Raw genomic sequence first — 11,211 nt, forward strand, 5'->3', positions numbered from 1 at the left:
GCCTCCACATTTGTCTTGATATAAAGTAATTAAATTCCTAACAGACGTGTGTTAAGGTATCAACAGAATTTACAAAAGTTTAATTAATGAAGTGAATTTCGTGTGTGCTCTTTTAACCATCATATTTAACGATCTACATCCAGCCCCACACTGAACTGTTCTCACTGAATAGCAAGGATCGTGTGATTACGAGTGGTGGATTATATGATACAGTAGATATGTAGAACTTTCTACAAGAAAAATGTTAAGTCTCTTCCTTCTTTTTATGTGCTGTTATCAGTTTTCAAACTCATAATTAATTAGGTTTAGATTAGTTTTCAAAACACTCTGAAGATGAAGATATCAACTACACCGATATAACGACCTACATCCAGTCCCACACTGAACTCCTGTTCTTATTGAATAACAAGAATCATGTAATTAAGAGGACTGGATCATATAACACAGTAAATATGTAAAACTATCCACAGCAAGAATGTTAAGTCTCTGCCTTAGTATATTTGACTGTCAATTGTCCTTGGTTTAGTTTTTAAAACACTCTAGAGATGGAGATATTAATTTCACTGATAGAAGCTGACTGCAAGAGTAATAAAAGGCTCATCTGTAGCCCAGATGCATTTGAATCCAGCAATGATAGGGTGCAACTGATGACTGTTGTAAAGAGGCCACTTATGGTAAACTAACACAGAACATAGCCTTTGCACCCGGACAACAGATTTTCGTTTGTATCTACCATCATGGATGTACCAGGTTACATAACAGATTTGTACAAAAGACTGGAGATGCTTAGGTTTTTTTTATCAAGAAGGAACATTTAGCATTCAAATTAGCGAAATGCTATACTTATTCATTCAAAGTGTTTTGAATTAACGATGCATCATCTTATAGCTTTCAGATTTTGATGCTGTGACTGTTTATTTTTAGAATGACATTGTAGTGTAGGTGTAAGAGGCCAGATCTGGCCAGTCTGAACATAAAACAGGTAGAATATTTTGACCAGATATGGCTGGTTTAAATACTAAAAGTTTAAACTCACACCAGCTAAATCCAATGGATTAGTAGTTTAGTGAAGATTTGTAAAATATTCCAGTGGGACACCATTTGAGTTTCCTGGAATAAATCCTTTATTAAATCCACAGGAGTAGATGGTCTCATTTCACTGTCTCTGTCAAGAACTGGCAGAATCGTTAACACACCAGACAAAATGCTTAGTGACATTTTATCCATTTTTATGTTCTAATTTCAATTTTCACCACAGTCAACTTTGCCTTTCATATTTTTGGGGTCAATGAAATAAGGTACCAGTTGAGCACTGGCATCGATTTAATAAACTTTCCCCTCCCCAAAATTTCAGGCTTTATGCCTATAGCAGAAGAAATTATTATTATTATTATTATTATTGAGAGAGCAGCATATGCCATCAAAGTGACACTGGGGTAAAATATACAAAGCCCAGTGTACCCATCATGACTACCCGTCTAAGGATACACCAGGCAAATGCATTACAACCATAAGTGCGCAACATGGTGATCTCATATCAAGATAAACAGTGCATAAACTTGCAGGTGGGGCCCAGTTAGAATTTTCTTCAAGTCAAGAAGCCCATCCCACTCAAAAAAGGTCCCTGAATAAGGGTTGTTTAAGGATGTTGAACAAAACACCCATGTTTCCAGAGGTGAATTATCCAAACCCCAAAGAATTCCTCTCAACACATGATGCTCCCCGACTACTTCTGCTCATGATCAGAGATGCACATATTGTCAGCCACTAAAGGAAATGCTCAACTGGTTAAGGTCAAACAACTGACAAACAAATCTGCGGTATTAAGCAGAATATTTACTGTAGGCCATCTTTTTTTATTATTATTATTATTATTATTATTATTATTATTATCATATAAGGCGGTGAGTTGGCAGAGTTGTTAGCACACCAGGGAAAATATTTCACAGTATTTCATCCATCTTTACATTCTGAGTTCAAATTCCGCTGAGGTTAACTTTACCTTTCATCATTTTGGGAGTCAATAAAGTAAGTACCAGTTGGGTACTGGGGTCGATGCTATTGACTTGCCCCTTCCTACAAAATTAATGGCTTTGTGCCGAAATTTGAAACCATTATTAGTAGTAGTGGTGGTGGTCGTTGTCGTGGTCGTGGTGTAGTAGTAGTAAGGCAGACGTGCTCGCGGATGACCACATCTCCATTTCAAGGATGTGTGCAAACATGACATGAAGGCCATGAGGATGAATACCAAAACCCGGGAGAACAGGGCAAAAGACTGTTCCGGCTGGAGACAGACGCTGAGTACCGCCCTGAGGGATGGAGAAGATCAGATACGTCAGACAGCAGAGGACAGACGGAGACGCAGGAAGACCGAAACACCAACAAACGATGACCAACTGACCAACCACATTTGTGACCGTTGCAGCCATGATTGTCACTCACGCGTTGGCCTTGTCAATCACAAGCGATGATGCAACACCAATCTAATCCAAGGCGCAGATCCATAGTCTTTTGAGACTATCGGATGCCAATCAGTAGTAAGGTGGGAAGCTGACAGAATCGTTAGCACATTGGACAGAATTTCATCCATCATTTCTGTGTGAGTTCAAATTCTGCTAAGGTTGACTTTGCCTTTCTTCCTTTCAGGGTCAATGACTTAAATACCAGTTGAACACTGGAGTTAATGTACTTGACTAGCACCCTCCACCCAAAAATTTCAAGCTTTGTACCTTTCGTAGAAAGGACTATTATTATTATTATTATTATTATTATTATTATTATTACAATTATTATTATTAAATTCTTACCTTTGTGAAGTCCTCGACAAATAAATCGAATAAATACAGCGTTTGGGGGTCCAGGGCCTGAAAGACCTTGCTTCAAACACTGCAAAGTCTTGTAGCAAAACATATTATTTCTGATGTGTTGGAGTATCATGTTCTCATCAAACGCAACAATCGAAGTAACATGTTCGCCCCTAATCCAACAACTGCAAACAGAAAACAAAAACAACAAATGACTCACTGGAAAGATAATAAAAAACAGGTCAAAAGAATATAAATAAATATTATGTACATACACAAGTGTGGGTTTATATATATATAATCATCATCATCATTTTGTTTGGCTGCACCTGTATTCTTGCGAAGACCTGTTGGGGCAAGCGAAAGCGAAGTCGTGATGGCACCACCGTTCTAGCGTGATCGTTGCCAGCGTCGCTTTCCTGGCACTTGTGCTGCAGGTTCGCGTTCCTGGCACATCATCATCATCATCATCGTCGTTTAACGTCCGCTTTCCATGCTAGCATGAGCTGGACGATTTGACTGAGGACTGGTGGAGCCCGAAGGCTGCACCAGGCTCCAATCTGATCTGGCAGAGTTTCTACAGCTGGATGCCCTTCCTAACGCCAACCACACCGAGAGTGTAGTGGGTGCTTTTACATGCCACCGGCACGAAGGCCAGTCAGGTGGTACTGGCAACGGCCATGCTCAAAATGGTGTGTTTTATGTGCCACCTGCACAGGAGCCAGTCCAGCGGCACTGGCAACGATCTCGCTCGAATGTCTTTTCACGTGCCATCTGGCACAAGTGCCAGTAAGGCAACGCTGGTAACGATCACGCTCAAATGGTGCTATTTACATGCCACTGGCATGGAAGCCAGACAGCTGCTCTGGCAATGATCACGCTCGGACAGTGTTGTTAGCGCCCCACTGGCACAGGTGCCAGTCATCAAATTTGGTTCAATTACGATTTCGATTTCACTTGCCCCAACACGTCTTCGCAAGCAGAGTTTAGTGTCCAATGAAGAAGAGGTTGGCATGGGTGCCAGTCATCGAATTTGGTTTGATTTCAATTTCGATTTCACTTGCCTCAACAGGTGTTTGCAAGCAAAGGTACGAATAAGTGGTCTGGCTACAACCCTGGCAGAGGCCACGGATTATGGTCTCACTTGGCTTGCCGGGTCTTCTCACACACAGCATATTTCCAAAGGTCTCAGTCACTAGTTATTGCCTTGGTAAGGCCTAATGTTCGAAGATTGTGCTTCACCACCTCATCCCAGGTCTTCCTAGGCCTACCTCTTCCACAGGTTCCCTCAACCGCTAGGGTGTGGCACTTTTTCACGCAGCTATCCTCATCCATTCTTGCCACATGACCATAACAATGCAATCGTCTCTCTTGCACACCACAACTGATGCTTCTTAGGTTCAACTTTTCTCTCAGGGCACTCACACTCTGTCGAGTATGCAGACATTACACATCCATCGGAGCATACTGAGAAAACCCATAAATGAGATCATAGTTGTGCTTTCAATACCTGCAATGATGATGATGATGATGGTGTGTATGCATGTGACTGTATGCATGCTGTTGAATATAATCTTAGGCTAAAAGAAATTGCTATACAGAAATATCCACACCTCTAAGAAAAACGCAAAATCTTAAATGATAGAAAAGCACATATATAAAGGTCAAATAGTCCAACAGACACAGACTGCATATTTGCTCTATGCAAGAGATCCACTGAGAAGACCAGGAATCTAAGAGCAAAAGGAAGTTACTCATCACCAATAATTCTAAGTCAGCACAAACAACAACTGTTGATGTTAACCTTACTATGTGTAGGGGGAAGAGAGAGAGAGGAAATAAACAAAAAGGTCAAGAGGTGCACTGAACAGTTAGGCAACTCCTATATTTAGGGCGTAAATGAGTGTAAGAAACACCTATATATATATATATATATATATATGGCAGGCAAGGAGACAGAAAGAGGGGTAAGGGAGAGGGGTTGTGTTTAGCTCCAAGGCAATCCTGATTGAACAGACCTATCATCAAAGGCATTCCAGCTATGACTGTCATGTCATATTATATATCTAGGATTCTCTGTGTGTGTGTGTAGTCCTTGATTTAAGGGAAATTTGGCTGCTGTTTCTAGCTGGGAGGGACATCCACATAAAAGCTTTGTTGCTGGCGTTCTCTCTCTCTCTCATAGATATATATAACTTAGCGGTTCGGCAAAAAGAGACCGATAGAATAAGTACTAGGCTTACAAAAAATAAGTCCTGGGGTCAATTTGCTCGACTGAAGGCAGTGCTCCAGCATGGCCACAGTCAAATGACTGAAACAAGTAAAAGAGTATATATATATATATATATATATATATATATATATATATATATATATATATATCACACAGGTACATGCATATATGTGTGTTATATACAAACATGTGCCTGCCTACATACACACACACATTTATTTAGACAGACATGCATGTATATATATATGTATGTATACACACAATATAGATAGATAGACAGATAAATAAATATATACATACATATATATATATATATATATATATGTATATAAAACGTATGTATGCACGTGTGTACAGAGACACATATTCATTCATTCAAGATGCAAGCCACTAATTCACTTCACATTGCACTATACATAAACATAGCACACTATCTGTCGTTTATATATATATTTAGCAACATAACACATCTTTTAAACTATTTATATACCACCACAATGTTTACTAATTCTAATTCTATCTCAGTGCAGCTCACTGTGTCAGTACAAACCACTGATGCAATGGTACAATGTGGAATATATTTAGAATGACGAAACTGTGTGGAAAGTGGAAGAAGAAAGGGGGAGGGGAGATTACACAATTACGAAACAATAGATTAGAATATTTACAGGAACAATTCTCTAGATCATCATCATTTTAATGTCCAATTTTCCAATCTTGCATGAAACAGACGGAATTTGTTGAGGTTAAATTTTCTAAAGCTGGATACCCTTACCTGTTGTCAACTCTCACCTGTTTCCAAGCAAGGTAACGTTTCCATGTAACCTGACATTGTTTTCCATGGAAGGCTGGAAATGAACGACACTGCTTGTATGACAGTGACACTCGTTTACTACTACCATCACATGACAATAAGGCAAATGTACACACAACTACACACACACACGTATATTCCCTTCCTTTACATCTTCATCTTTCACTTTTAACCGTAACCCTAAAACCCTAACCGTAACGGTAACTACAAAAAAGCTTTTGGAAATTTTTTTTTCAGAATCATAATCTCCGTATTTTTCCGCATATTTCGAAAAAAAAAAAAATTCTGAAAAAAGTTTAAAATGAAGAAATGGGGGGGGGGGGGGGGAGAGAAATTTCAAAATGCCGATTTTTGCCAATTTTTATTTTTGCAGATTCGTATTCTCCGTAGCCGAAAACGGGGGATTGTGTAGAAAAAATTTTAAAATAAAATAAGGGGGTGTTTTTTTTTTTTGGGGGGGGGGGGTACAAAAGGAAGTCTTGCCATATATATATATATATATATATATATATATATATATCGTTTTGGGATTTGGTTTGCAAGATTCTTTATGTGAGTTCGTGTGTTGAAGCATATTCTGTTGTGTCTGGGGAGAGTCATTTTCTTTTTGCCCCTTATAATTTAACACACGCACCGGTAAAATTTCCACTTATTTCTTATTTTTATTTTCCTAAAATTTTCGTTGCGTCTTGCAACCTTTTCAATAGTCTCAATATATATATATATATATATATATATATATATATCCTGTTTGTGTTTCTATGAAATTCATAATAAAAGTATCATTCACAAGAATAAATGACCTGTACCGTATTTCTACGAAATGAAGACATCGGTCAAACAGTGCGCCCTCCGATAAAAACAAACTTCAGAGAGAGAAAGAGAGTGGGGGAGGGCACGTGTAAAGCGGGCAGGGGAGATAAATCATTTACTCCCACTAAAATCAATTACTTGACCAATTAAATCCGGATAATTAACTGATATTGACCTGCAGAGATGTGGGTGAGTGGAAGGTGTGGTGTTCATGCTGTAGCATGGAAATGGTTGAGAGAGAGTTTCGATGATCACAAATTGACACAAAGGTCGTAGGTTCGTTTCGTCTGTTACGACAGCAACCACTGAACGAACGTTTTACTCGCAGAATATTCGGATTGGAATAATTTCTCCGTTTTACAATTACGATGGCTTCTGATTTAGGCACAAAGCCAACAATTCCGACAGGAAAAGGTATGTCGATACCATCGAGCCCAGAACTTGATTTCGGTGGGATTTGAACTCAAAACGTAAAGACTTCGGAACAGATGCTGCAAAGTTCTTCATCATTTGTTCTGGAGGTTTTGCAGAATTGTTAGCGCGTCGGAAAGAACGCTTGGCATTTTCTCCCCGATGCTTTACTCTCCGTGTTCAAATCCCTCTGAGGTCAACTTTGCTTTTCATCTCTCTAGGGTCGATAAAATAAAGTACCAGTCAAGTGCTGAGATCGATGTAATCAACCCCACCCTCGTCCTCAAAACTGCTGGCCTTGCGCCTAAACCAGAAGCTATTTTAATTTTATTTAAAAGATATAGTAGTCGGAGTTAATGCAAGAGTGACTCCTCATGGTTATTCAAAATGCTAGAAACAGCAGCCAAATGACTCGTAAGTCGCCCTTTATCGTCTTAAATAAGATAAGAACATATTGCATAATATAAACCCTGAAAAGATGAGGTGATCACAGGTAGAATGCTTTTTTTGCCATAGGTCTGCTCGATCAGGGTTGATCAACATCAACGGAGGACTGTAAAAACGAATGATTTTCTTATATTGGTATAAGGCCACAAATTTATAGAGAAAGACGTATAGCCTCCTATTAGAATTCCATTCACATCTAGGATACGTTATAGGAATATAAACTGACACCAGTATGACTCGAACTAAACTCAGACGGGTAATCTTACTGGTACCCCTTGTTTCCCCGACTCCCGACAGATGAAACGAAATAAAGTTTGCGCGCTATCCTAATCCCGCCAACAGAGATCTTTTTTCTTTCCCCACCCCCAATGAATGACAAACCATTAACCTCCGCTTAATTAAAAACTCATCTCAGATACATAGACATATAAAGATGTGTCAAGTTGATGGGTTTTCTCCGAAGAAATAACCGGTTTGCCAAGGTTTTCATAATCCCTTAAAGAGCAAATAAATGAGTACACCGAACCAGTGCCATTTTGAAGGCATGGGCAAACTAGAAAATTAACAATGCAGTTACCGGGGTTCCTCAGTGGTCAAGAAGCTCAAACCTAATTTATGTATGTTGTGGATCACTGTCAATAAATGAAGGTAGACGCCCCAGTGCATTGCTTTCCCGGGGCCTGTCTGTTAAAGTTGGCCCTTCACCGAACTCAAGGTTAACCGAAACTATAAATAAATAAACCTAAGATTTTTCATTTAGGTATGGTTGTCTCCAAACTTATAAATTTGGAGAACAGAAAGACAGACACTGATGCTTTAAGAGAATGTTTTTCCCCCAGAGGTATTATATAACTAATGTGGAATGATTTAAATCGAAACTGAACGGTAAATGAAACGGATGGTACTTTCCCATTATCGATAGCCAATTTTTTATATTCTTTTTTTAATTTGCAAAAGCATTAATAAATAAAACTAAAACAATCACTCAATTCCTTTCCCTTACCCTTTTTCCATTATATATTCCGAAAGTCCGTCGCCAACTATTTACACCTGTCAGACTAGTTAAATAGCTCATTTACTAATTTCTTTCTTTTCTTTTATAAACGCACGGCTAGATTATAAAAAATTACTGGAAACACACAACATAAGGTAAGGTATTGCATCAGAATGAATATTAAAATATCCAACTCTGATGTTATATCCCACCTTATGACACAGGACAAAAATAGTGCAAAGAAAAATAATTCTTTAATCGTGAGTTTACTTTTTATCAATGCAAATGTGCAACCTTTGCAACCGAATACTGACCCTAGGCAGCATATAACTTAAATATTTATCTTTCTACAGTTATGGACCAAGGGTTACCTCAAGGACCTGGTAACGAAATACGTTAGGTAAAACACTTCTTCTATAGTTATAGACCAAGGGTCCACAGTCTAAGGCCGGCCCCACCCTAAGGACCTGGTAACTAAATACTTTAGCTAAAACACCTCTCCTTCTGTAGTTGTAGACCAAGGATTCACAGTCTAAGCATGACCCTTCTTCGAAGACCGGGTAACTAGGGAGTTAAACCTAAATAACGGGTAGAAGGACCTTACTAAAAGCTACCATATTCTTATAAGGCATTTTAGATGCGAATGGAGTTACAATTAAAGAGATGACGCCGTATCGACATAATAAATATTTGACATATAAGAAATGTTTTTAAAGTGGTGCTTCATCGCAATTTTGGACCCATTTATTCTGGGTTTGTTTGTTTTTTCTTCTTTCTTTTGTGGCGTGAGATAACATATGATGAAGCGCCAACCACAGTAATTGTCATGCAGTGCAGTATTTAATACCGTGTAATAATATGTTTCAAGTTTAAAAGAGGGGCCCCAAGGAAGGGAGGTGACATTACTTTATATCTCAATCGTTCTACAGAACCCCTTTCTTACATTATCTACAGTGACATCGGAGAAGGCTGAAGGTCAACTTCGACCCCGCTGGGAATGTGATCAGAGAACAGTAAAAAAGAAGCACCAAAGTGTGTGTGTGTGATGGGTAGAGGTGGGAAAAAAGTTTGGCACTGTTGGCCAACACTGTGTAAACAAGAGGTTTATTACCGAATCAAAGGAATAACGGGATTAGAATTTAAAAGAAAATGCTACGTCCAATATTGTCTTAAGAATTTGTGGCAAAAGAGGATGAAAACGACGTGCGTGATTAAAATTAGGGCCAACAATAATGGAGAATGTGAAGATCATGCTTATATACAATATATATATATATATATATATATATATATATATATATATATATATATATATATACACACACACCTACACACACATAGTGCGAGTGTCTGCAAGTCTACCTGGTAAACATACGCAATCGACATACAAGGTTCTTTAAAAAAAAAAATTACACATTTCTTAATTAATATAACAGTAATTGAAATGTAATTACCTGTTTCGGGCGATGAATCATAAATTCAGTGTAAGAGATGAAATAATTTTGAACCCCAAAAGTAAGCAGACCTCGTTATTCTAAAAAAAGGTCTTCCACTAATTCGAATGAAAGAGTTTTTGTTGTTTTTAGTTACGTTTCCGGAAGTGAAAGAGTGAAAGCAGTTCACCTTCAACAGGAAATCACCGGCTTTCTCTGACGTCACTTCTTGTGAAACACCGTCCTGGTTCCCTGCCTCATGTTTATAGCGTTTATTATGGAAATAGTAATGTAATTTATCAGTCCGAATGTACTCAAGCATATTACTATTTTACTTATGACTGCTTAGCGCTTCTCCTCTGTAATTTATTTGAAGTTGGTACATCATCGGATATGCACATAAACAACTATAGTTCGAAAATTCAGTGTTTTATAAAATACTATGGTAAATTTTCAGATTAACACCTGCACCATTTTCACTAGGGTGTTAAAGTTAGGGTTTTAGGGTCAGGGTTGGGGTTTTAGGATTACGGTTAGGGTTAGGGTTTAGGATTACGTTTAGGGTTAGGGAATTCCGTCCCTAACCCTAACCCCTAAAACTAAAACTAACCCTAACACCCTAGTGAAAATTGTACGGGTGTTAATCTGAAAATTTACCAATACTATAAAACGATAATTAAGGAGTTTAAATTACAAGATATCAGAAATAACAACATTTCGTTCGGACACATAACGACTATTCCGGGTGAATGCCAGCTTATATCGCAACCATTATGAACATTCCTGAATGGAACTGTTACTGATCTGTTGTGATTTAAATTCCTTAAAGCATTGGTTTCTCCCTGTGTTATATAAATATATAAATGTCTTTGTAATCACGGGCCCCCTCATTTACTAATTAATTAATTTCATTAAATGTGTAGAATCAACCGAATGTTTATAAACGTTTTGGTCATTTTTCATTTTGACTTGCAGAACTGTCATTTGGATCGGCTGGTTTTGTTCGTTAATTTCCGTAAATTTTTTTTATTTATTTACTTTTGTTTTCATGACGTGTGGAAGGCGATATTTGCTTTGAAGTGAGAGCAGAAAGTGAAAAATGTATGTATGCGTATATGAAATGGACATGTATATGTGAGAGAGGGAGAGTACACCCATTATCTTTCATATATATGTACATACATAAATATATATGCATACATCTTTTTTTTTATGTATGTGTGTGAGAGAGAGAGAGAGAGTGAGTGCCACTTATACATGAC

At 38.0% G+C, this 11,211-nt stretch overlaps 1 protein-coding gene across 2 annotated transcripts in view; it reads right to left on the minus strand.

Annotated features, from left to right (window-relative positions):
- The window catches only part of LOC106874550 (proton-coupled zinc antiporter SLC30A9, mitochondrial), a 38,950-nt gene extending 28,000 nt beyond the window's left edge, over positions 1–10,950 (minus strand). Inside the window, exons 1-2 of one of the 2 annotated variants that reach the window (XM_089361476.1) lie at positions 9,971–10,950; positions 2,808–2,989 (exon numbers count right to left, since the gene is read on the minus strand). In XM_089361476.1, coding sequence (XP_089217602.1) covers positions 2,808–2,937 — 130 coding nt within the window. In that variant the 5' untranslated portion in view covers positions 2,938–2,989; positions 9,971–10,950. Of the gene's footprint in view, positions 1–2,807; positions 2,990–5,812; positions 5,910–9,970 lie in introns of those variants that run through there. The other variant, XM_089361477.1, reaches the window with a different exon arrangement.
- Positions 10,951–11,211: the final 261 nt, after the last annotated feature.

The sequence above is a fragment of the Octopus bimaculoides genome, chromosome 13, assembly GCF_046866305.1.
Source record: "Octopus bimaculoides isolate indiv1 chromosome 13, ASM4686630v1, whole genome shotgun sequence".
NCBI classification, from domain to species: domain Eukaryota; kingdom Metazoa; phylum Mollusca; class Cephalopoda; order Octopoda; family Octopodidae; genus Octopus; species Octopus bimaculoides.